General features: G+C 41.2%; 1 protein-coding gene, 2 long non-coding RNA genes and 1 other non-coding gene across 5 annotated transcripts; all 4 read right to left on the bottom strand.

The window, feature by feature from the left end:
* Positions 1–903: 903 nt before the first annotated feature.
* On the bottom strand, positions 904–4,813 carry tsen2 (TSEN2 tRNA splicing endonuclease subunit). Its single transcript, XM_051948194.1, has 11 exons — positions 4,456–4,813; positions 4,231–4,297; positions 4,105–4,144; positions 3,695–4,016; positions 3,306–3,380; positions 3,123–3,173; positions 2,874–3,018; positions 2,600–2,636; positions 2,335–2,446; positions 2,174–2,263; positions 904–1,576 (listed from the first exon to the last, which is right to left on the bottom strand). The coding sequence occupies exons 1-11, from the start codon at positions 4,624–4,626 to the stop codon at positions 1,517–1,519; spliced, it is 1,170 nt and encodes a 389-aa protein (XP_051804154.1). The 5' UTR covers positions 4,627–4,813; the 3' UTR covers positions 904–1,516.
* Positions 4,814–11,018: 6,205 nt separating this feature from the next.
* On the bottom strand, positions 11,019–18,404 carry LOC127534146 (uncharacterized). 2 transcript variants are annotated; one of them, XR_007942152.1, is made up of 3 exons: positions 18,152–18,404; positions 16,787–16,860; positions 11,019–11,831 (listed from the first exon to the last, which is right to left on the bottom strand). It is a non-coding gene; the product is annotated as an uncharacterized LOC127534146 (long non-coding RNA). The 2 variants fall into 2 exon arrangements; XR_007942151.1 differs by lacking the exon at positions 11,019–11,831 and adding an exon at positions 14,806–15,082 and having other exon boundaries at positions 18,152–18,397.
* On the bottom strand, positions 13,541–14,709 carry LOC127534145 (uncharacterized). Its single transcript, XR_007942150.1, has 2 exons — positions 14,367–14,709; positions 13,541–14,204 (listed from the first exon to the last, which is right to left on the bottom strand). It is a non-coding gene; the product is annotated as an uncharacterized LOC127534145 (long non-coding RNA).
* LOC127534255 (U6 spliceosomal RNA) lies at positions 14,272–14,377 on the bottom strand. The gene has a single exon (XR_007942287.1). It is a non-coding gene; the product is annotated as a U6 spliceosomal RNA (small nuclear RNA).
* Positions 18,405–21,820: the final 3,416 nt, after the last annotated feature.

Genomic DNA, 21,820 nt, shown 5'->3' with positions numbered 1-21,820 from the left:
TTTTTTACAGATGGTTTTTAAAAAATTAACTGTCTTATAAACACATTTTTGTCTAAACGTTTCTTGAGTTTTAATTTCCTTTCAACTGTCTTTTACTTTTCTTTAATTTTGTTAGTTTCTAGACACAGACATTTTCTGGTGTTCATCCTGTGAAACACTATGTCGGGTTTTATAATTATTAATAAAATGATAATTATTGTTAGTTTTGTATTTTTATTATCGTTAATAAAATAATTACTTTTAGTAGTGTTTTACTATTATTAGTTACTTTACCATTAAAATGAATGGTTGTCCGTAATATTTTTATTGTTATTACTAGGGATGGGAATTTCGACTAATTTCCGAACTGACGAGTCGCTAATTTTATTGGTGACTAGTCGGTGAAAGGTCGTTGAAAAGACAAGCGGTGTAGGTTTGGAGAAATGAACATGTCATCCGGAGGTCGACCGCCCCCTGCTACGTGTGAGGGGAGGGGAGGAGGAGCAATTCTCTCCCTGTCTGCTCAGCCTGTTTACAAAGAAACTGATGCAGAGGCACGAAGAACAAGGAGCATGATGCTTAATGCAGCGTTTAACCGACTAGTAAAATACTAAACGTTTAATAAATGAGTAGGCGGTTAAACGATTAAACGACTAGTCGCGCACATCCCTAGTTATTACCACTATCAGTTATGATAGTTATCACTGTTATTAGTAGCAGTATGTTTAGTGCTGTAGCCATAATATTCCTGTAGTATTCTTAATAGTAGTAACAGTATGTCTTATTGTTTATTAGTAATATTAGTGTCGTATTCTTATTAGCAGTGACAGTATTTGTCTAACAGCTCTCATCAGTCGTGGCGGTGTGCAGAATAATGTTGGATTGTTCGCTTGTTTCTCAGTAAATATCAGTCGCACATGCTGATGGTTTTTAGAAGAACTTGCTTTAATGTGTTTCTGGTCGAGTTTTTAAAAGTCTCACCGTCAAATCAGACCAGTGAACCTAAAACACCATGAAGTCCATTTTACTGGAGCCGTTTTCTACATTTCCAGCTTCACTGCGATGCTTCGTCTGTCCAGCTTCATTCCATTTTCTTTCACAGAGAACTGAGACAGTGGGACTTCTTCAGCTGGACATTCTGTAGTTAGTTTCTGTCTGATAAATTCTGCCATCGTTGGTGATTCTTTAAAGACTGAAACCTTCCTGAAACCTCTCATTGATGGTTCGCAGAAGATACGTCCTACAGACTACTGACATGACAGGGTGGTCCAGCTGTTTCCATGGTTACCTGGATGAACAGCTGAGTGAACACAACCGCCAAACCTGAACCTGCTGGACCACATCTATTCAGAACCAGAAGCTGCAGTCCAACTCCACAGATCCCTGTGACCACGTCCTCCATCAGCTCCTGTACCACAGCGTTTTCTACTCTCTAATTCGCTCACTTGAGGCTGACATCACCAGCCTCCTAGTGACATCACCAGTCTTCTAGTGACATCACCAATTCAGGGCATCATGAGCTTCTCCTGTCAGCCAATCAGATGTCGTCCTGCTCTGCTCGCTCTCTGGAGGAAACCCACCTGCTGATGATCACTTCCTGTCAAGACACAAAACTTTATGAGCAAACTTTAGTTTTACAGCAACCCGTGAATGTGTTTCCTTCAGGAAAATAAAACAAATCTGAAATAAAAATTGTAATATTTTATTCAATGTTTTTTTAGCTCATATGAGACAAATTTTGATTCATTTTGAACAATTTTTAGCTCATAACAGAGAAATTTTGAGTTATTTTGGACAATGTTTAGCTCATTTAAGACAAATTTTGAGCAATTTTTAGCTCACATCGGAAAATTTTTAACTCATTCGAACCAATTTTTAGCTCATGTCAGGGAAACTAATTTTGGACATGTTTTAACTCACGAAAGACAAATTTTGAGCAATTTTTTGCTCATATCAGACAGATTGTAACTCATTTTGATGAACTGACCAAAATCAGATCATCTACAGGATGAGGAGACTGTAGGAGCTCCAGGAGAAATCAAGTAGAGACATTAGAAACATCTTCCACAGCCTCCCTGAAGCTCCAATGACTACCAGGACCAGGATGACTGAGAACCTTCATAGACATCTGAGGAGGCAACATTTGTCTTTATTTTCCACAGAGAGCAAAACTGAAGCCACAGGCTGACATTACCTGAACCTGAAGTCTGTTCAGGCACTCAGGTGAGTCCAGCTCTGCTTGTGATTGGTCGGCCGGATAGATGACGTAACACAGCATCAGCTCCTGTGAAACCAGCACAGTTGGTCTCCAGAGGAACACCGGCAGCAGAGTGAAGAAATCTGTCAGGTTGTTACCTTGGAGACGTTGGCAGTGATCCTGCTGAGAGCCGCCAGAGAGCGCCAGGAAAACGGACGCAGCGGTGAACCCTCGAACGCATCATTAGCCCGCTCAATGACCACGGAGTAGCTGCAGGAGGAGGACGATGTCAGGACATTTGTGTCAAAGCTGGAAGGTGTGTGTGTGTGTGTGTGTGTGTGTGTGTGTGTGTGTGTGTGTGTGTGTGTGTGTGTGTGTGTGTGTGTGTGTGTGTGTGTGTGTGTGTGTGTGTGTGTGTGTTACCTGGCGTGATAGAACGGCGGTCCTTTCCTATACAACACTGAAAAACAGAATAAAGAAAAGTATGAGAACTAAAACACTGACACAAGACTCCTCCTCTGTAGCATTAACCCCACCTCCTTTGCCTTTAACCCCACCTCCTTTGCCTTTAACCCCACCTCCTCTGCCTTTAACCCCACCTCTTGTACCTTTAACCCCGCCTCCTATGACTTTAACCCAACTCCTGTAGCTCTAACTTTGCCTTTCGGCCTCCTGTAGCTTCAAGTGTGTGTCTTACTGAGGTTGACGCCATACTTGGCTCCGCCCCCTTCCTTAGGGACCCACCCCCTGCTGCGGAAGTGATGATAGGCTGCGTACGAGCTGACAAAGTCGGGACGCAGCGACTGGAACTTCCTCCATAGCTGGATGATTGACAGGGGCTCCTGACCAATCACAAGACAGGACAGACTGACATCACGTTTCAGTTTCAAAAGAAGAATGACAGACACACAGGTACAGACAGGTACAGACAGGTACAGACAGGTACCTGGTGCATGTGGACAGACAGACAGCCCAGACCATAGACCAGGAAGAAGGCCTGTGGGAGCAGACAGACAGAAAGACAGGTGAAAAGGTAGAATCCAGATCAAATGTTCACTTCCTGACTCATTTCCATGGCAACAGCATTAGAGGATCATGGGTAGTGTAGTATTTAAGACATCTGCGTTACCTCCTCCAGACTGAGCTGCAGATATTCTGACAGCAGCAATGGAGTCCGTCTGACCTCCCTGATCCGCACAGCAGCCTGCAGACACAACACAACTCAACAACACCACAACAGCAACAACAACTAAGCAACACCACAACAACTCGGCAACTAAACAACAACACTACTAAACAACAACACGACTCAGCAACTAAACAACAACAACAACTAAACAACACCACAACAACAGCTCAACAACACAACACTGAAAAACACGACAACTCAACAACATAGAAACTAAACAACACAACAACAACACAACAATTAAACAACACAACAACTGAACAATACAACAACTAAACAACAAAACAACTCAACAACACAACAGCACATGGTGTCAGGTAGAGACTCACCTCACTGTCAGAGACCACCAGGACAAAACCAGGACCTGGAACCAGAGAGCCAGGACCAGGACCAGGACCAGGACCAGGAATAGGTTCAGAGTCTGAGTCAGAGAACGAATCAGAGTCCGGGTTATGGTTAGCCATCTCTGTGCATGGAGAGGCTCCTCCCTCTGGCCCCGCCCCTTCCTGTCCATTCTCCACCTGCCCCTCCCCCCTCAGGTCCTCCATCCCTACTGGCTGAGACAGTTTGAGCAGAGTCTGATTGACAGCTTCCTCGTCCAACCCTTGAGCGGAGAGAGTTGCCCCCGCCCACCTGAGCAGCTCCTGATACCTGTGACAGAGAGGGAGGGGCGAGATGTGACATCTTCAAGTGATCAGGCAGTGACATCATCAGGTGAGAAGAGTGTGATGTCACTGACCTGGCCAGTGACACGAGCGGCAGAAACAAACCTTCGTGTTCTGGAACAGAAACAGACCAGATGACTACAGCGCGCAGCACTGATTGGCTCACAGACAGTGATGTCATTGTGCAGATTTAAACTCACCCTCCCATTGGTCAGAGATGCTGTGGTCTGGCCGGGCTCTGGACAGGACGCCTTTACCGAAGAACCCCTGAAGGAACAGCAAGGGTTCAGCCTGACAGACGAAACTCAGGGAAAAACATTCAGACTAGACCTGGTTTAACTTAGACTTGGTTAAACTAAACCTGGTTTAACTCAGACCTGGTTTACCTCAGACCTGGTTTAACTCAGACCTCGTTTAACTTAGACCTGGTTGTGGATCTTCTGGATGTGCTCCGGGTCCCGGATCAGCACGTGCTGGTTGATGAGCTCCGCCCTGAAGAGGCTCCTCTCCTCCGGCCTCCGGCTCACCGGCAGCGAACCCTCGTACTCCTCCTGAACCCGGGCTCGCCGCCGGGGAGCACGAAACTCCGCCTGCATCCTGCCGAGACCGGCAGAGACCGGGTCCAGTTCTAGTGAAACGATGCAAATTTTTAGCTGCTTAGCTTCTGCCGGTTTGTTTTGCTGTGGACGCCGCGGTGTCACAGAATCTGAGTCCGGGTGGAACTGTCGGCCGGCTCTTTCTTTCCTCCTGTCTGAGCATGCGCCGTAAAGTCATTCCAGCAGAGAACTGTCCCGGAAAGTGTGTGAAATGAGAATTAATTTATTCATTTATTGTCTGTTTAACGATGCTTCCCTCTTCCCTCAGCTGATCATCCTCTGATTCATTAATTAAAAAACTCCTTCAAATACAATAATATATATATATATATATATATATATACACAGGTAAAAGCCAGAAAATTAGAATATTTTCATAAACTTGATTTATTTCCGTAATTGCGAACAAAAGGTATAACTTTTACATTATATGTAATCATTGCACGCAGACTGATGCACTTCAAATGTTTATTTATTTAATTTTGATGATCATAGGTGGCAACAAATGAAAATCCGACATTCCGTGGGTCAGAAAATTAGAATATTACCTGAGGCCAATACAAAAACAGGATTTGTAGAAATGTTGGCCAACTGAAAAGTATGAACGTGAAAAATATGAGCATGTACAGTACTCAATACTTGGTTGGAGCTCCTTTTGCCTCAATGACTGCATTAATGCGGCGTGGCATGGAGTCGATCAGTTTCTGGCACTGCTCAGGTGTTATGAGAGCCCAGGTTGCTTTGATAGTGGCCTTCAGCTCTTCTGCATTTTTGGGTCTGGCATTCTGCATCTTCCTCTTAACAATACCCCACAGATTTTCGATGGGGCTAAGGTCGGGCGAGTTGGCTGGCCAATTGAGTACAGAAATATCATGGTCCTTAAACCAGGCACTGGTAGATTTGGCACTGTGTGCAGGCGCCAAGTCCTGTTGGAACATAAAATCCCCACCTCCATAAAGCAGGTCAGCAGCAGGAAGCATGAAGTGCTCTAAAACTTGCTGGTAGACGGCTGCGTTGACCTTGGATCTCAGGAAACAGAGTGGACCGACACCAGCAGATGACATGGCACCCCAAACCATCACTGATGGTGGAAACTTCACACTAGACTTCAGGCAACGTGGATCCTGTGCCTCTCCTGTCCTCCTCCAGACTCTGGGACCTCGATTTCCAAAGGCAATGCAAAATTTGCTTTCATCAGAAAACATAACTTTGGACCACTCAGCTGCAGTCCAGCTCTTTTTTTCCTTAGCCCAGGTGAGACGCTTTGCGCGCTGTTTCTTGTTCAAAAGAGGCTTGACACGAGGTATGCGGCAGTTGAAACCCATGTCTTTCATGCGTCTCTTGGTGGTGGATTTTGAAGCACTGACTCCTGCAGCAGTCCAGTCCTTGTGAATCTCCCCCACATTTTTGAATGGGTTTTTTTTCACAATCTTCACCAGGGCGCGGTGATCCCTGTCGCTTGTACACTTTTTCCTACCACAGTTTTTCCTACCCTTTGCCTCTCCATTAATGTGTTTGGACACAGAGCTTTGAGAACAGCCAACCTTTTCAGCAATAACCTTTTGAGTCTTGCCCTCCTTGTGCAATGTGTCAATGGTTGCCTTTTGGACAGCTGTCAAATCTGAAGTCTTCCCCATGTTTGTGTAAGCTTCAGAACTGGACTGAGAGACCATTTAAAGCCCTTTGCAGGTGTTTTGAGTTAATCAGCTGGTTAGTGGGTGGCACCAGGTGTCTTCAAACTTGACCCATTTCACAATATTCTAATTTTCTGACCCACGGAATGTCGGATTTTCATTTGTTGCCACCTATGATCATCAAAATTAAATAAATAAACATTTGAAGTGCATCAGTCTGCGTGCAATGATTACATATAATGTAAAAGTTATACCTTTTGTTCGCAATTACGGAAATAAATCAAGTTTATGAAAATATTCTAATTTTCTGGCTTTTACCTGTATATATATATATATATATATATATATAATATTCTCAAACTTCAGCTCAAAAGGGAAGATTTGCATCGCCTCGGTAGACTTTGTGAAGAAAATTATTTTCACAGATTTCTTGTAATTTTCCATATCTTTATTCTTATTTTTTAAAGGGTTAAATTGCAGTTCAGTTCTGTCAGTATATTTTTAAAGTTCATTAAATCAAAGACAACAGAAACAGAAGAAAGTTCATTCATTTTACACATGTTCCTTCAATGATCACATTTATATCACTGGTTTCATGACATAAGATTTACCAACAAACATGTTGGACACATATTTTCATGTGTGTATAATATCTAGAAGTTCTGCTCAGCAGAACACGTCCAGGACCAGTAGAACTCAGTATCCAGGTCTGAGAGTGGCCAGCTCAATCGTGGACATAGAACATCTGAGGTGGATCATCAGAAGGTCTGTTTCAAAGCGTAAACCAAAGACTTTAGCAGTAATTGAAGAAGATCAGTGGAGAACATCCATCCAGGATCAGAGCTCTGCTGCGGCTGATGGAAGGACAACTAAATACTAATCTGATGATGGAACGGGGTTTCTCATTTTATGTTCTTAGTTGACTTTGATACCGACAATGTTGAGAACTGACCTATTGAAACTGTCAACAATTTAGTTTGTTAGTTTTCTTGTAAACAATAAATAAAATAGAAAAGCACTCGGAGAGCGCATATCTCCGCCAGGCCATCTGTCTGTCTGTCTGTTTGTCTGTTAACAGCATAACTCAAAAAGTCATGGACGAATTTTCACCAAATTTTCACAGGATGTCTGGAAGAGCAAGAGTAAGAATCGATTAGATTTTGGAGGTGATCCGGATCACCGTCTGGATCCAGGATTTTTTTGAAGGACTCTGTCTGGACTCAAAAAAATCCTGGATCCAGACGGTGATCCGGATCACCTTCAAAATCTAATCGATTCTTACTCTTGCTCTTCCAGACATCCTGTGAAAATTTGGTGAAAATTCGTCCATGACTTTTTGAGTTATGCTGTTAACAGACAAACAGACAAACGGACAAACTCCGGTGATTACATGACCTCCTGGCGAAGGTAATAAACATAATTTGTATTAGTGTTCAGTACAGCCACACCTTTAGAAACACAACTACGACTTTCACGCAAACATTTCATGACAACATTTGAGATTGTGTGAAATTTGAATGGAGTCTGAAAATGTTTTTTCCATTCCTGTATGTGCTTGGAGGATGGAGGGTTCAAGAGAAGCAAATGAACAGCAGACCACATCAGTGCACATCCAGAAGCAGATATGCAGCACAGTGACATGGCAGACTTGTTTCCGTTCTCATTCCGTCTACATCAACAGAATGCTCTGAACTTTACCCCACGAGCTTAGCCTCACAGTAGCACGTAGCTCAGAGGGGCGTGGCCAATCTACTGACTCATATCTGTGAGCGGGCCAAGGGAGAAATTGGAACAATTGGAACAGAACTGGTTTCTATGGATTCCAATCTTCTCTGTTCCAATTGTTCCAATTTCCCCCTGCCTCCAGGCCTCCTCTCCTCTGTCATGCTGCCGTCTGCACCGCTTCCTGCTTGTTCCGAATGCTGAGATCGCTCGGCCAATCACGTCGCTCGCTTGTTCCAAATTCGACTGTCGAGTTTTTGGTAACCAATGGGAGAGCCCCGATTGTTCCAATTTGGTCACATGACACGGGATTTCCCTAACACCACCGCGGCAGTTCAAATCGGCCCGCTGACGCTACTTAACCCATCTTATTTCTCTCTTTTAAAGGAAATAACTGCAGAATCAAAGTTTGTGAAAGACAACAGTCAGAATGACTTTCCTGTTGTGTGTTTTTAACCCGCTGTGGTGAATTAATGGAGTAAAGCTGTAAAATAATGTAAAGAATCGCTGTGGAGTTCATAAATTAATATTAATCAGTTTTATTAATGTACCAACGTACAATAATATACATACACACTGTATTGTTTAAACCAGATGGATTAAAGCTGTTAAACATTTTAAGTCAGCGTCTGATTACATGTTAATACACCACATGACATTATTAATATTAATATTAATAATTACAGACTTTCTGATCAGGATCAGTTCGTGTGCAGCTAAAAAACTGATTACTGATCAATATATCTGTCTTCTTCTGCAGAATCAACTCTACTGGCCCAGTTTCACACAAAAATGACAAATGTGACTCTGAGTGCAGTAATCAGGGAAATAAACTAAGAACTACAAGTGGAGCAATAAAAGTAACAGCAACATAAACACACAAAAACAGCAGCATTTACAGTGAGAGAGGAGTGGTACAGTTACAGTAGTATTAATAGTACTGGTAGCAGTAGCGGTGAAAGTTAAAAGTAAGTATTATACCTGAGGAGAAGGTGAGGACATCAGGCTGTATAAATGTAAAAGTTAAATTCCTGACATGGAATAAGAGTTCTAGTAGAAGCTGATGTTCACTGAGAGGCAGATGGAGTCTAGAGGTTCTGGTTCTGGTTCTGGTTCTGCACAGCCTCCTGGAGGGAAACAGTCAGTTAGTAGAGTAATAAATCAGAGTACATGAACATCACTGTACAAAGAGTACATGTATAATTTATGTATGATTTTAATTTTAACAGTTTGTACACAAAGCATAACACCATGTACAGTGGAACGGCACCGCCACACGCATGTAACGGTACCGTTCAGCGCGTGTGACGGTACAGTACGCGTCGGCGCGCCCGGGCCGTCGAACCGGTCGAACCGGCCGCGCGGAATTCGGCCGTCGCCGTGGATCGATCCCCGGCGACGGCAATAGTACGGTTGAACTGTAGTATAAATATACACACAAACTACGTCAATTATACATGTATTCTGTATTTACTGATGTTCATGTACTCTGATTTATTACTCTACTAACTGACTGTTTCCCTCCAGGAGGCTGTGCAGAACCAGAACCAGAACCTCTAGACTCCATATGGGTCATTCCAGGTGAAATGAGCAGATATTCCTTGGGAGTGTTGCTGCACCATCTTCAAATTAGTCCTAAATGTGCCATTAGACAGTCACAAAAGTACTTTCTATGCTAAATTGTAGGCCTGTAGCTCAAACAGTTTCTGAGTTGTGGGGGTCTGAAATTTTCAGAATTTGGGCTATAAAAAGCCTCGGCAGCGTTTTTTGCATCTTTAAGTGGTTATTTGTCAGCCTCTAGACATACCAGAGAGCTGTGAGTTGGTAAACAAGGCCTCTGCATGTAGCTAGTGCCCCACAAACATCCCCAGGTGTTTCCCTACACTCTGCAGGCCGTGGGGGCTTGATAAAAATGATAAAAATTAAGAGACACCTACTCACGAGTGGAGTTTGGGACCTTAAAAGTACTAGAAATACTGCACAGAAGTGTTCTAACAGCCCTGGGTTCCATTCTACACCAACTTGTGTGATAACTTAGCAAACTGGAGCTTTCTAGGTTCCTCAGTTTGGAAAATATGAGCTCCCAAAGTTGGACCAGATTTTTAATTGGCTATTTTTGGGGCAAAAATCTCAATGTGGGACAGGTACCAGAGACCCCAAATTTTTCTACAAGACAGTTCCATCTGTCTTCTATCACTGTACAAAAAAGCAGCAGGGTTATATTTGTAGTTACTGAGATATTCTTACTCAAAATGGCATGGGTGATGTCAGAATGTTTTTATGCTTTTCACTACTTTAAATTGGGATACAAGTATTAGTAGTCATTCCAATGGTAGTATTATGTATGTTTGGTTCTTTGTTAAAGGTGACTACCTTCAAAAAGTGTAATGGTATAAGTTAGGTATACCTAAGTTATAACTTATGTATAGGGTCTTTTTCTTGTAACGTGACATTGTCCAATTAAATTTAACATGTTTAATCCCACTGCACTGATACTGTAAAATTCAACATTATTGTTGTATTTTTAAATTAATCAACCATAAACTACTACAGAGCTCCCTGAATTCCAGTTAGTACATGTAATTTGTATGTGTGTGTTATAATTACATGGATGCATTGAAAATGGGTGTCAACATGTCATTACACTTTTTGAAGGTAGTCACCTTTAACAAAGAACCAAACATACATAATACTACCATTGGAATGACTACTAATACTTGTATCCTAATTTAAAGTACTGAAAAGCAAAAACCATTTTGACATCACCCATGCCATTTTGAGTAAGAATATCTCAGTAACTACAAATATAACCCTGCTGCTTTTTGTACAGTGATAGAAGACAGATGGAACTGTCTTGTAGAAAAATTTGGGGTCTCTGGTACCTGTCCCACTCTGAGATTTTTGCACCAAAAATAGCCAATTAAAAATCTCGTCCAACTTTGGGAGCTCATATTTTCCAAACTGAGGTACCTAGAAAGCTCCAGTTTGCTAAGTTATCACACAAGTTTGTGTAGAATGGAACCCTGGGGTGTTAGAACACTTCTGTGCAGTATTTCTAGTACTTTAAAGGTCCCAAACTCCACTCGTGAGTAGGTGTCTCTTAATTTTTATCATTTTTATCAAGCCCCCACGGCCTGCAGAGTGTAGGGAAACACCTGGGGATGTTTGTGGGGCACTAGCTACATGCAGAGGCCTTGTTTACCAACTCACAGCTCTCTGGTATGTCTAGAGGCTGACAAATAACCACTTAAAGATGCAAAAAACGCTGCCGAGGCTTTTTATAGCCCAAATTCTGAAAATTTCAGACCCCCACAACTCAGAAACTATTTGAGCTACAGGCCTACAATTTAGCATAGAAAGTACTTTTGTGAGTGTCTAATGGCATACAAATTTAGGACTAATTTGAAGATGGTGCAGCAACCACCATCTGGTGAAACCACACAGAATGACCCATCCGCCTCTCAGTGAACATCAGCTTCTACTATTCCATGTCAGGAATTTCACTTTTACATTTATACAGCCTGATGTCCTCACCTTCTCCTCAGTTACAGAGTGTTAACTGAAAATTATCATAGAGAATAACACAAAATGGAAACAACAACTTATTCATATTACATTGTAAAAGACTCATATAAAGGAATTATTACAACCATATGTAACCAGAAGAGGATGAAATTAACCAATAATTAATAATATAAACAAATTTATATTAAATCAGGGAATTTTAAGTATTTAATAAACAAGTCTGATATTTTTATGGCTTTGTTGTTTGATGATGTTGTTCGTGTCATTCAGAACAACCAGGAAGTGATGTGAACGTCTCCGTGACCGAGGCGGCGGGGCTGGGACCTGGAACACAGAAGATTGGGGCTTCATGTACGACACGCAGATTCATTTTCCATCCAGACATCATGTTCTGGTCCCTTCTGATCCTTTTTTAATCCTTCATTCACTCATTTTCTTGGTTTCTCTGTTTTCAGGTCAAACAGCGACACCGCGGCCACAGGAGGAACTGCAGCGGAGCAGCGCATGCGCACTGCGGCTCGCTGCTCCACTTAATGTGTTTGGGTTAAAAGTCGTGTTTTGAGACACAAAGTTAAAAACTCCTAATGTGGGACAGAAACGTGTCCGCGGAGGATCTGCGGGGAGCAGCAGGAGTCTCTCTGCGGCCCGCTGGAGGACTTTATCCGGACACACGAGCCGGAGCAGCCGGTGTTAAAGATTAATTGGTGTGCAGATTATCTGGTGACATTCAGGGAGCGACGCAGCTCCAACGATGCAGACCACAGGCGACTGTAGCGATGCCTGTTCTAAACACACAGACGTCCGTACAGTGTTGTAAATGTTCCTGTTGTCAGAAAAATCGTAGTAATAGAAATATAAACACCTTTATGTTGTGTTCTATAGAATCAGTGCATTGATCCTGCTGAAGAATTTGTTTTGTTCCAGTAAAATAAATAAATCAAGAATAATGGGGAGACAATCAGGTGAAGCTCAATGACGTTCTGAGAAATGAGAATGAGAAATCTCTGGTAAAATTAGTCCAGTGGTTGAAATAATCTTGTTTTACTGAGGATGTGTTTAAAGCAGAACAGCCCAGATCCAGCAGTTTAACTGCAGTAATCTGTGAAAACAGCAGCAGAACTTTTTTTAAAATTCATTTAACACAAAGAGGTTATACAGGGTGTTAACTGAGAATGATCATAAAGAATAACAAAATGGAAACAACAGCTTATTCATATTACATTGTAAACACAAAGAGTCATATAAAGGGAGAATGACAACCATATGGTAACAACAAATACAGCACAGAAACAAAACCATATTTTACTAGTCTTGGTTTGATCAGGGAGTATTATGGATCAATCAGTTAACCGATGAACAAGGACAAATCTTACCTGACAACCAATTTATTAACAAATACCATCTCACAATCTCACAAACAGAATACACTACAATTTCCAACACAATACCAATAGAAATTCTGCAGCTCCTGAAAGGTTCCACCCTCTGACTCAGAAAAATGAGGCCAAATTATTCATCCATAACATAGATAACAACCAAAGTCTGCTCAAATAAATTCATCAGGAATCTCATTCAACCCTCCAATCGACCTTCAGCCAACTCTTCCTGGAGTTCACTGTACGGGGAAATAAACTGGCTGGTTGGAGAGAAGCTGCTCGTTCACAATAAGGTCAAAGAAATATCAGACAGAATCTGTCACAATGTATATCCGTAAAAAAAACCCTGGAAAGGTTTAAATAAAATCTAGACTATAACTGTGACTTTTGTCAAACAGAACCAGAAACCATCATCCACCTCTTTTATCAATGCTCATACAGTAAAAACCTCTGGAATCATCTACAAAACCTAATCCAGAACAAAACCAGACACAGGATCAGCCTCCAGGAGAGCCACATCCTCTTTTAGTTTGAAAATCCCTCCATACCTTACAGTCTTTCCCTTTTGTTGCAGACTATCATCATGCTGGGTGAATTTCATATTCACAAAACGAAATGGGCAAAAAAAACAAACCCAAATGAAAAATACTTTGAAAATGAACTCAAACAGTACTTTAATACAATAACATCATCATCAAACAACAAAGCCATAAAAATATCAGACTTGTTTATTAAATACTTAAAATTCTCTGATCTAATATAAATGTGTTTATGTTGTTAATTATAAGTTAATTTCATCCTCTTCTGCTCACATATAGCAGCAGAACTTCTGTTTCTGTCTCTAGTTAATCTGCTGCAGCTAAACGCTGTTTCCACTCTTTAAACCAGGATTTTACTGCTGGACTGAACAGAACAACAACGACCTGTGGAACCCACGTTAAAGCCGAAAACAGGAACATTTACAACACTTTACGGACGTCTGTGTGTTTAGAACAGGCATCGCTACAGTCGCCTGTGGTCTGCATCGTTGGAGCTGCGTCGCTCCCTGAATGTCACCAGATAATCTGCACACCAATTAATCTTTAACACCGGCTGTTCCGGCTCGTGTGTCCGGATAAAGTCCTCCAGCGGGCCGCAGAGAGACTCCTGCTGCTCCCCGCAGATCCTCCGCGGACACGTTTCTGTCCCACATTAGGAGTTTTTAACTTTGTGTCTCAAAACACGACTTTTAACCCAAACACACTCAGTGGAGCAGCGAGCCGCAGTGCGCATGCGGCGCTCCGCTGCAGTTCCTCCTGTGGCCGCGGTGTCGCTGTTTGACCTGAAAACAGAGAAACCAAGAAAAGGATTTAAAAACAGTAATAATAATAATAATAATATTAATAATGGAAAATGAGGAACGCTTCACGAATTTGCGTGTCATCCTTGCGCAGGGGCCATGCTAATCTTCTCTGTATCGTTCCAATTTTAGTATATGTATTACCGGAGTAATACGACAGAACCAGAACCCAGGAACCGTCTTCTAGAACGCTGATGTCAGAGCAGCAGCTTCAGGGACCACGGCTGCAGAAGGAGTTCAGGAACGCTGCTTCTGGGCCCCACCACCAGCACCAGCAGCAGCAGCAGCTCTGGGGGCCGCCCCCTAGCTCCACGGCCCTGAATACACCACCCCGGACCCAGCGGGGATCCGGTCCAGCCACCCCGGTCCCGTCCTGTCGTGCCAGCCCCCCTGATGCATTGTGGGAAGTTTATTCCAGGGGGTGACGTCAGCGCTGCCTGACTGGAGGGCTGACAAACTGCTCCGGTCACATTCCTCTATTGCCCTCTGACCCCAGACCCTCCTCCAACCACCCATTGACTACCAACCCCCACCCACCCATAGACCACAAACCCCCCACCCAGCATTCAGGTCCTAAGGGGGCTATGCCGGGCTGCAGAGAAAGGATCTGTTCCGGCCTGAGTGACGTCATCCTGCTGAGACGGAAGACAAACAAAGAGACGAGGCAGAGACGCTCTGACTGCTGGAGCTGCTGGAGCCTTCCTCTGTGCGGAGAGACAATCGGATCCAGAGACGTCTTCTGGGGTTCTGGAGACTTCCGACGGTGGTTCAGGTCCTCCACCAGCAGCAGGTTCAGAGCTTCAGTCTGACCTCCAGCAGTCCGGCTGAGACAGATGTTAGATCTTTGTGGCGTCGTTGCTCTGCAGTGGATGAAATGCTGTGAACCAAACTCTATTGCTTTACTGACAATGACTAATAAAGATTGAAAGAATTGAACTGGGATGGAATGAAAATGTTTCTTCAGCGTCTCACTAAAACCAGCCCCAGCCTCCAGATGTTTCTACCACTACTACTGTCTCCAGCTGTAAACATGTTCCAGATGTTTCTACTAGTGTCTCCAGCAGTGGTTAGGGATGGGAGACTGTATGTCGTCCTGTGGATGTGATGAAGAGCGGACTCTGATCATACATGTAAAATTTCAGGCAGATTGGAGCATGTTCAGGCTATTTATACACCACTTCCTGTCCACCCACCAGGTGGCGCTATGACTATGGTTGTACATCAGCATATGGATGTGATGAGGGCAGGACTGTGGTCATATGTGTGAAGTTTGAGGCAGATTGGAGCACGTTCAGGGCAGTTACACAGCATTTCTTGTGTCATGGTGAATTGCCACCATTTCCTCAGACTTCTGTGGAGCATTTTGATAACTTTTCATCTTCCATGCCTGCTGTACATCCCGGACAAATTTCAGCTCTGTCAGAGTTACCCTGTTTGAATTTACAGCTTTGGAAAATAGCCAAAAATGACCCAAAATCTTTGTAAATATGACACACAATTCAAAACGGCCGATTTTCTGTTTGTTTTTGGGCACAGTGCCGGTTACATTTTTGTGTGTCTTGATGAGTTCCACATGTGTATCAAATTTCACAGCTGTATGTGACACACACTGGCCCTAGTAAATGGTTGAAATTTTCCAGGTGGCGCTATGGAGTCATTTTGGCACACAGGTGAGCCATTCCCCTAAAATATCAAGTTTTTCGGCAGTCCTGATGTCTGTGCAAAGTGTCATGCATTTTCGAGTACGTTAAGTACGCCAAAAATGTGTTTTTCCAGCAGACGCAGAAAGTAAAACAATAAACCCACACCTTCACACCTATTCACTATAACTATATAATAAACATGTAATAATAACTATAAAACAAACATGTAATAATAACTATATAATAAACATGTAATAATAACTATAAAACAAACATGTAATAATAACTATATAATAAACATGTAATAATAACTATAAAACAAACATGTAATAATAACTATAAAACAAACATGTAATAATAACTATATAATAAACATGTAATAATAACTATATAATAAACATGTAATAATAACTATAAAACAAACATGTAATAATAACTATAAAACAAACATGTAATAATAACTATAAAACAAACATGTAATAATAACTATATAATAAACATGTAATAATAACTATAAAACAAACATGTAATAATAACTATAAAACAAACATGTAATAATAACTATATAATAAACATGTAATAATAACTATAAAACAAACATGTAATAATAACTATATAATAAACATGTAATAATAACTATAAAACAAACATGTAATAATAACTATATAATAAACATGTAATAATAACTATAAAACAAACATGTAATAATAACTATATAATAAACATGTAATAATAACTATAAAACAAACATGTAATAATAACTATAAAACAAACATGTAATAATAACTATATAATAAACATGTAATAATAACTATAAAACAAACATGTAATAATAACTATATAATAAACATGTAATAATAACTATAAAACAAACATGTAATAATAACTATAAAACAAACATGTAATAATAGGGAGTCCTACTGTACTGATCTCTGAAGCCTCCAGCAACTGCAGTTCCTCTGAGCTCCACCGGGCGTCGCTGTCCAACCGCAGAGCTGCAGAACAGAACAACACACCGTTAATAGCAAGGCAAATTTATTTCTATAGCACATTTCAACAACGAGGCGATTCAAAGTGCTTTACAAAGACATTAAGAATAGAGGATGACGATTATTAAAAGAAAAACAAAAGAAAACATTTATGAAATCATTTTTAAAAAATGGGACAGAAAGACAAATGTTGCAGCAGTTAAACCAAAGTTTGGTTGGATTTCTGCTCACACCAGCGGTGTTTCCGTGGTTACCGGTAACGGGCTCACGTGTTCCTCTGACAGAAGACACCGTTTCTCCAGAAAGCATGATGGAGCTGAACACCTCCTGATCTCTACAACCTGCTGAGAAGAACTGAGCACCAACTAAAGCCCTGATCCACATCTCTAGCAGCTTCTGATCTGCTGCTCCTCAACCTTCACCAAACACCTCAATAAAAGCAGCTCCAGAGGCTCCAGACTTTACATCTTCTGGACCAGGCTAAAGGCTAACCCCGTCAAGCCTCCACTTCCTTCCATCTTCCTCCCATCACACCCAGTCTCCACCAGATGGATAAAATACGGCAGCAGATGACCGGCAGAGGACCATGTACAGCTGCTGCAGGATCTTCTCTGGACCGTTCCACCACAACTGCTCTAAACTACATCAACTTCTGTGTGGGGAACGTTCCATCATGGGAACTAGTTGTTGTGTCACCAAACCAAAACCCTTGGAGGACTCACAGCGGAGAACATCTTTTAGATGTGGAGACCATCGCTTCCAGCCAGGACAGGACTGTGGAAGGGCATCAATACCGCTAACTACCCCCCAGAAGGCAAACTGAGGGCAAAAGCACCCGCTCCACCAACCCCAGGCAGGTGTGGGGGGCATCAGGGCTATCAGGGAAGAGAAGTCCAGACCTCCATGTACTTCAGGGACCCCTCTCTGACAGGAGAATACCGACCCTCTACTGCCCCCCCTCTACTGCACAACAGGAGGTTTTCTGGATCCGTTTGTTGGTCCTTCAGTTTGTAAAACATCAGAAATGATGAAAAATGTCCATCAGAGTGTCTCAGAGCTCCAGCTGACCTCCTCAAGGTCTGGTTAGCTTGTAGTTTACAGTCAGAGGATGAAAGGAACCAGAGAACGTTCTCCTTTGATCCACTGGAACCACAAATATGAAGCTGCTGAGTCCTACTAACGGCACAAACTAACGGCACAAACTGAAACGCGTCGGTCATCCGCTGAAGTTTCTCATTTACGTCTCAGGAATTGGACGGAGCCGAACAACGAGCCTCATTCAGCCGCTTAGACTTACCAGGTGATAGACGGGTCCAAAGTAAATGACGCCAACAGGAACTAAAGAGGGCTAAAGGACAGACGACCTGTTACGGAGCACAGTCCACTCATTATGGGATGTCTGGTTTCCATCTGCTAAAGTGAGCAGCAGTCGGCCCTGACCTCTGCCCTCACCTGCGGTCATGTGACCTGTGACGTCACCACGCCGTCTCATTTCTTTCCTCGGATCAGTTTAGAAATAAAGGAGAAAGTTTTAGGAAAAGTTTCTTAGAGAGGAACATGCTCTGCAAGAACCCACCAGGTTCTAGTTCAGGATGCAGCAAGAACCAGATAGAAAGATTCAACCTTTATTGATCCGCAGCAGATAAATCAATAAATATATCACTAATAAATATGTAAATAAATACACTGCTAATAAATCAATAAATACACTGGTAATAAATCAATAAATATATCACTAATAAATAAATACATAAATACACCGCTAATAAATCAATAAATACACCAGTAATAAATCAATAAATACACCGCTAATAAATCAATAAATACACCGGTAATAAATCAATAAATACACCAGTAATAAATCAATAAATACACCGGTAATAAATCAATAAATATATCACTAATAAATATATAAATAAACACACCGCTAATAAATCAATAAATACACTGCTAATAAATCAATAAATATATCACTAATAAATAAATACATAAATACACCGCTAATAAATCAATAAATACACCGGTAATAAATCAATAAATACACCGGTAATAAATCAATAAATATATCACTAATAAATATATAAATAAACACACCGCTAATAAATCAATAAATACACCGGTAATAAATCAATAAATACACCAGTAATAAATCAATAAATACACCGGTAATAAATCAATAAATATATCACTAATAAATATATAAATAAACACACCGCTAATAAATCAATAAATACACTGCTAATAAATCAATAAATACACCGCTAATAAATCAATAAATACACCGCTAATAAATCAATAAATACACCGGTAATAAATCAATAAATATATCACTAATAAATAAATACATAAATACACCGCTAATAAATCAATAAATACACCGCTAATAAATCAATAAATACACCAGTAATAAATCAATAAATACACTGCTAATAAATCAATAAATACACTGCTAATAAATCAATAAATACACCGCTAATAAATCAATAAATACACTGCTAATAAATCAATAAATACACCAGTAATAAATCAATAAATACACTGCTAATAAATCAATAAATACACTGCTAATAAATCAATAAATACACCAGTAATAAATCAATAAATACACTGCTAATAAATCAATAAATACACTGCTAATAAATCAATAAATACACCAGTAATAAATCAATAAATACACTGCTAATAAATCAATAAATACACCGCTAATAAATCAATAAATACACCGGTAATAAATCAATAAATATATCACTAATAAATAAATACATAAATACACCGCTAATAAATCAATAAATACACTGCTAATAAATCAATAAATACACCGCTAATAAATCAATAAATACACTGCTAATAAATCAATAAATACACCAGTAATAAATCAATAAATACACTGCTAATAAATCAATAAATACACTGCTAATAAATCAATAAATACACCAGTAATAAATCAATAAATACACTGCTAATAAATCAATAAATACACCGCTAATAAATCAATAAATACACCGGTAATAAATCAATAAATATATCACTAATAAATAAATACATAAATACACCGCTAATAAATCAATAAATACACCGGTAATAAATCAATAAATATATCACTAATAAATAAATACATAAATACACTGCTAATAAATCAATAAATACACTGCTAATAAATCAATAAATACACTGGTAATAAATCAATAAATACACTGGTAATATAGTGTATAGTACCTGGTTACTAGGTCGGTAGTATAGAAGATCTGAGCACTCCGCCCTCTACATGGATGGAGAGGAGGTAGAGAGGGTGGAGAGTTTTAGGTTCCTTCTTTGATCCTCACCGTGTTTCTTTGGTTTCTTCCTGAAACAGATCATTTCTCCTCCATCCAACTCCTCAGAGTTAGACTGGACTCTCTGCACTCTTAGAAGAAAACACCTTCTGTTCCTCACTAAGGTCTGTGGATGCTCCTTAAAGGTCCCATATTATGCTATTTTTCAGACAGGTCATATAGGTCTCAGAAGCCCAAAAACATAGTATTTAAGTTTGTTCGCCCCAAAATCATCCTTTGTTCGGAGTTTCAGCTTTCGAAAAATTCCCTCTCACCAGCCCTCCTCAGAACAAGCTGTTTCTGGGCTGCTTCCAGGTATGCAAATGAACGCATCTGTCCACTCCCCCTCCCCTCTCAGTGCTACATTGGTGTCAGAAGTGGGATGGCGCTCGCCCGACTGCAGATGGAGGAAGAACTGAGGGAGCTCCAACGAGCTGTCACCGAGGGACTGAGCCGCCTCTTAGGAGCAAACCCAAGAGGAAAAGAGCCGGCCAGCGGAGAGTTCGCTCCCGTAATCCCCGACAGCTCCACCACACCAAGAACCCGCCGGCCCTTGACGAAACGGTGGGCCGCCACAGGCAGCAGCCGCTAGCAGGAGAGATGCTCCGGCAGCCGGCCGCCGGCAGCAGGGTTAAGAGGGTTAGGAGTTAAATCCGCTTATTTGGTCATAAGCGGACCCAAATCAAAATCGGATGTTTGAGCAGGCATTTTCAAAAAATGTGGTGTAGCAAGGCAGGGAGGAAACAGACAGTTTTCAAATTCAAACCTCACAATGAGCTACTGCAACACACACTACTGTAAGAACACTTTCACATAATATGTCCCCTTTAAATCTGTTGGTTCATAGAAGAAATGAGGAGATGAAACAGAATAAGCAGCAGGTTTAGTCCTTTAATGACGTTCTCCAGGTTCTAGTTACATTCAGAGCAACTTTAAAATACACAAACAGAAAATACAACAAGTAAAAATCAGTTAGATTCACATTTACACAGTAAAGTTCTAAAGTGCTGTTTAGTCCTCAAGTTGTAGAGATTCAGTGACAGAACGTCTCCCAGCAGAAAGACGCTGTAAGGCTTCACTTCGTCTGCTCACCATGTCTACTGCAAGGCCAAACAGCAAACATCTCACTTCTCTTCTTCTAAACTCATCACAACTCCTGAGTTTGTTCTCAGAGGTTCAGTTCTCTGTGTTTCTGTGTTTTCAGTGTTTAGAAGAACTGACATCAGTCAGATTTAGGCACAAATTGGTTCTCAGAAACCTGCAGCGGAGAACGTTTCTATGGAAGCACATCAGCAGAACATGGAGGAACTGATCCATCCCAGCAGAACCTGGATCTGTTCCCATGGAAATCAGTTTCATGATCCCAGGCTGAATGATCAGAAGCAGTTCTGAACGTTTTATAGACGAAGCAGCTGAAGATGTTCCACAGCAGAACCAACCATCAGCTGCAGCACTGGAACCTTCAGTTTAAACCCAGACAGAAGGTTCTGGATGAATCCAGATCTCTACCTCTGAATGGTGGCCTCCAGCAGGTTTCAGAATCAGGATGAATTTCATGTGACGTTCAATGGATGGAGACTCTTCTAGAACCAAGATCAGCTGATTGTTGATCCATAAGTTAAAGAGAACCTCCACAGTTTGTAGCAGCGACTGAA

This window comes from Acanthochromis polyacanthus, chromosome 5 (assembly GCF_021347895.1).
Source record: "Acanthochromis polyacanthus isolate Apoly-LR-REF ecotype Palm Island chromosome 5, KAUST_Apoly_ChrSc, whole genome shotgun sequence".
NCBI lineage: Eukaryota > Metazoa > Chordata > Actinopteri > Pomacentridae > Acanthochromis > Acanthochromis polyacanthus.
Note: the sequence above shows the minus strand (reverse complement) of the source record. Positions and strands in the feature narration are given on the sequence as shown.

Excerpts from the sequence above, each read along its gene's own strand:
- tsen2 (XM_051948194.1), bottom strand. The coding sequence starts at position 4,626 with ATGCAGGCGGAGTTTCGTGCTCCCCGGCGGCGAGCCCGGGTTCAGGAG. Across the intron at positions 4,017-4,104 it reads CCGCTCGTGTCACTGGCCAG|GTATCAGGAGCTGCTCAGGT; the intron begins GTCAGTGACATC and ends TCTCTGTCACAG. Across the intron at positions 2,264-2,334 it reads TCACTGCCAACGTCTCCAAG|GAGCTGATGCTGTGTTACGT; the intron begins GTAACAACCTGA and ends CTGGTTTCACAG.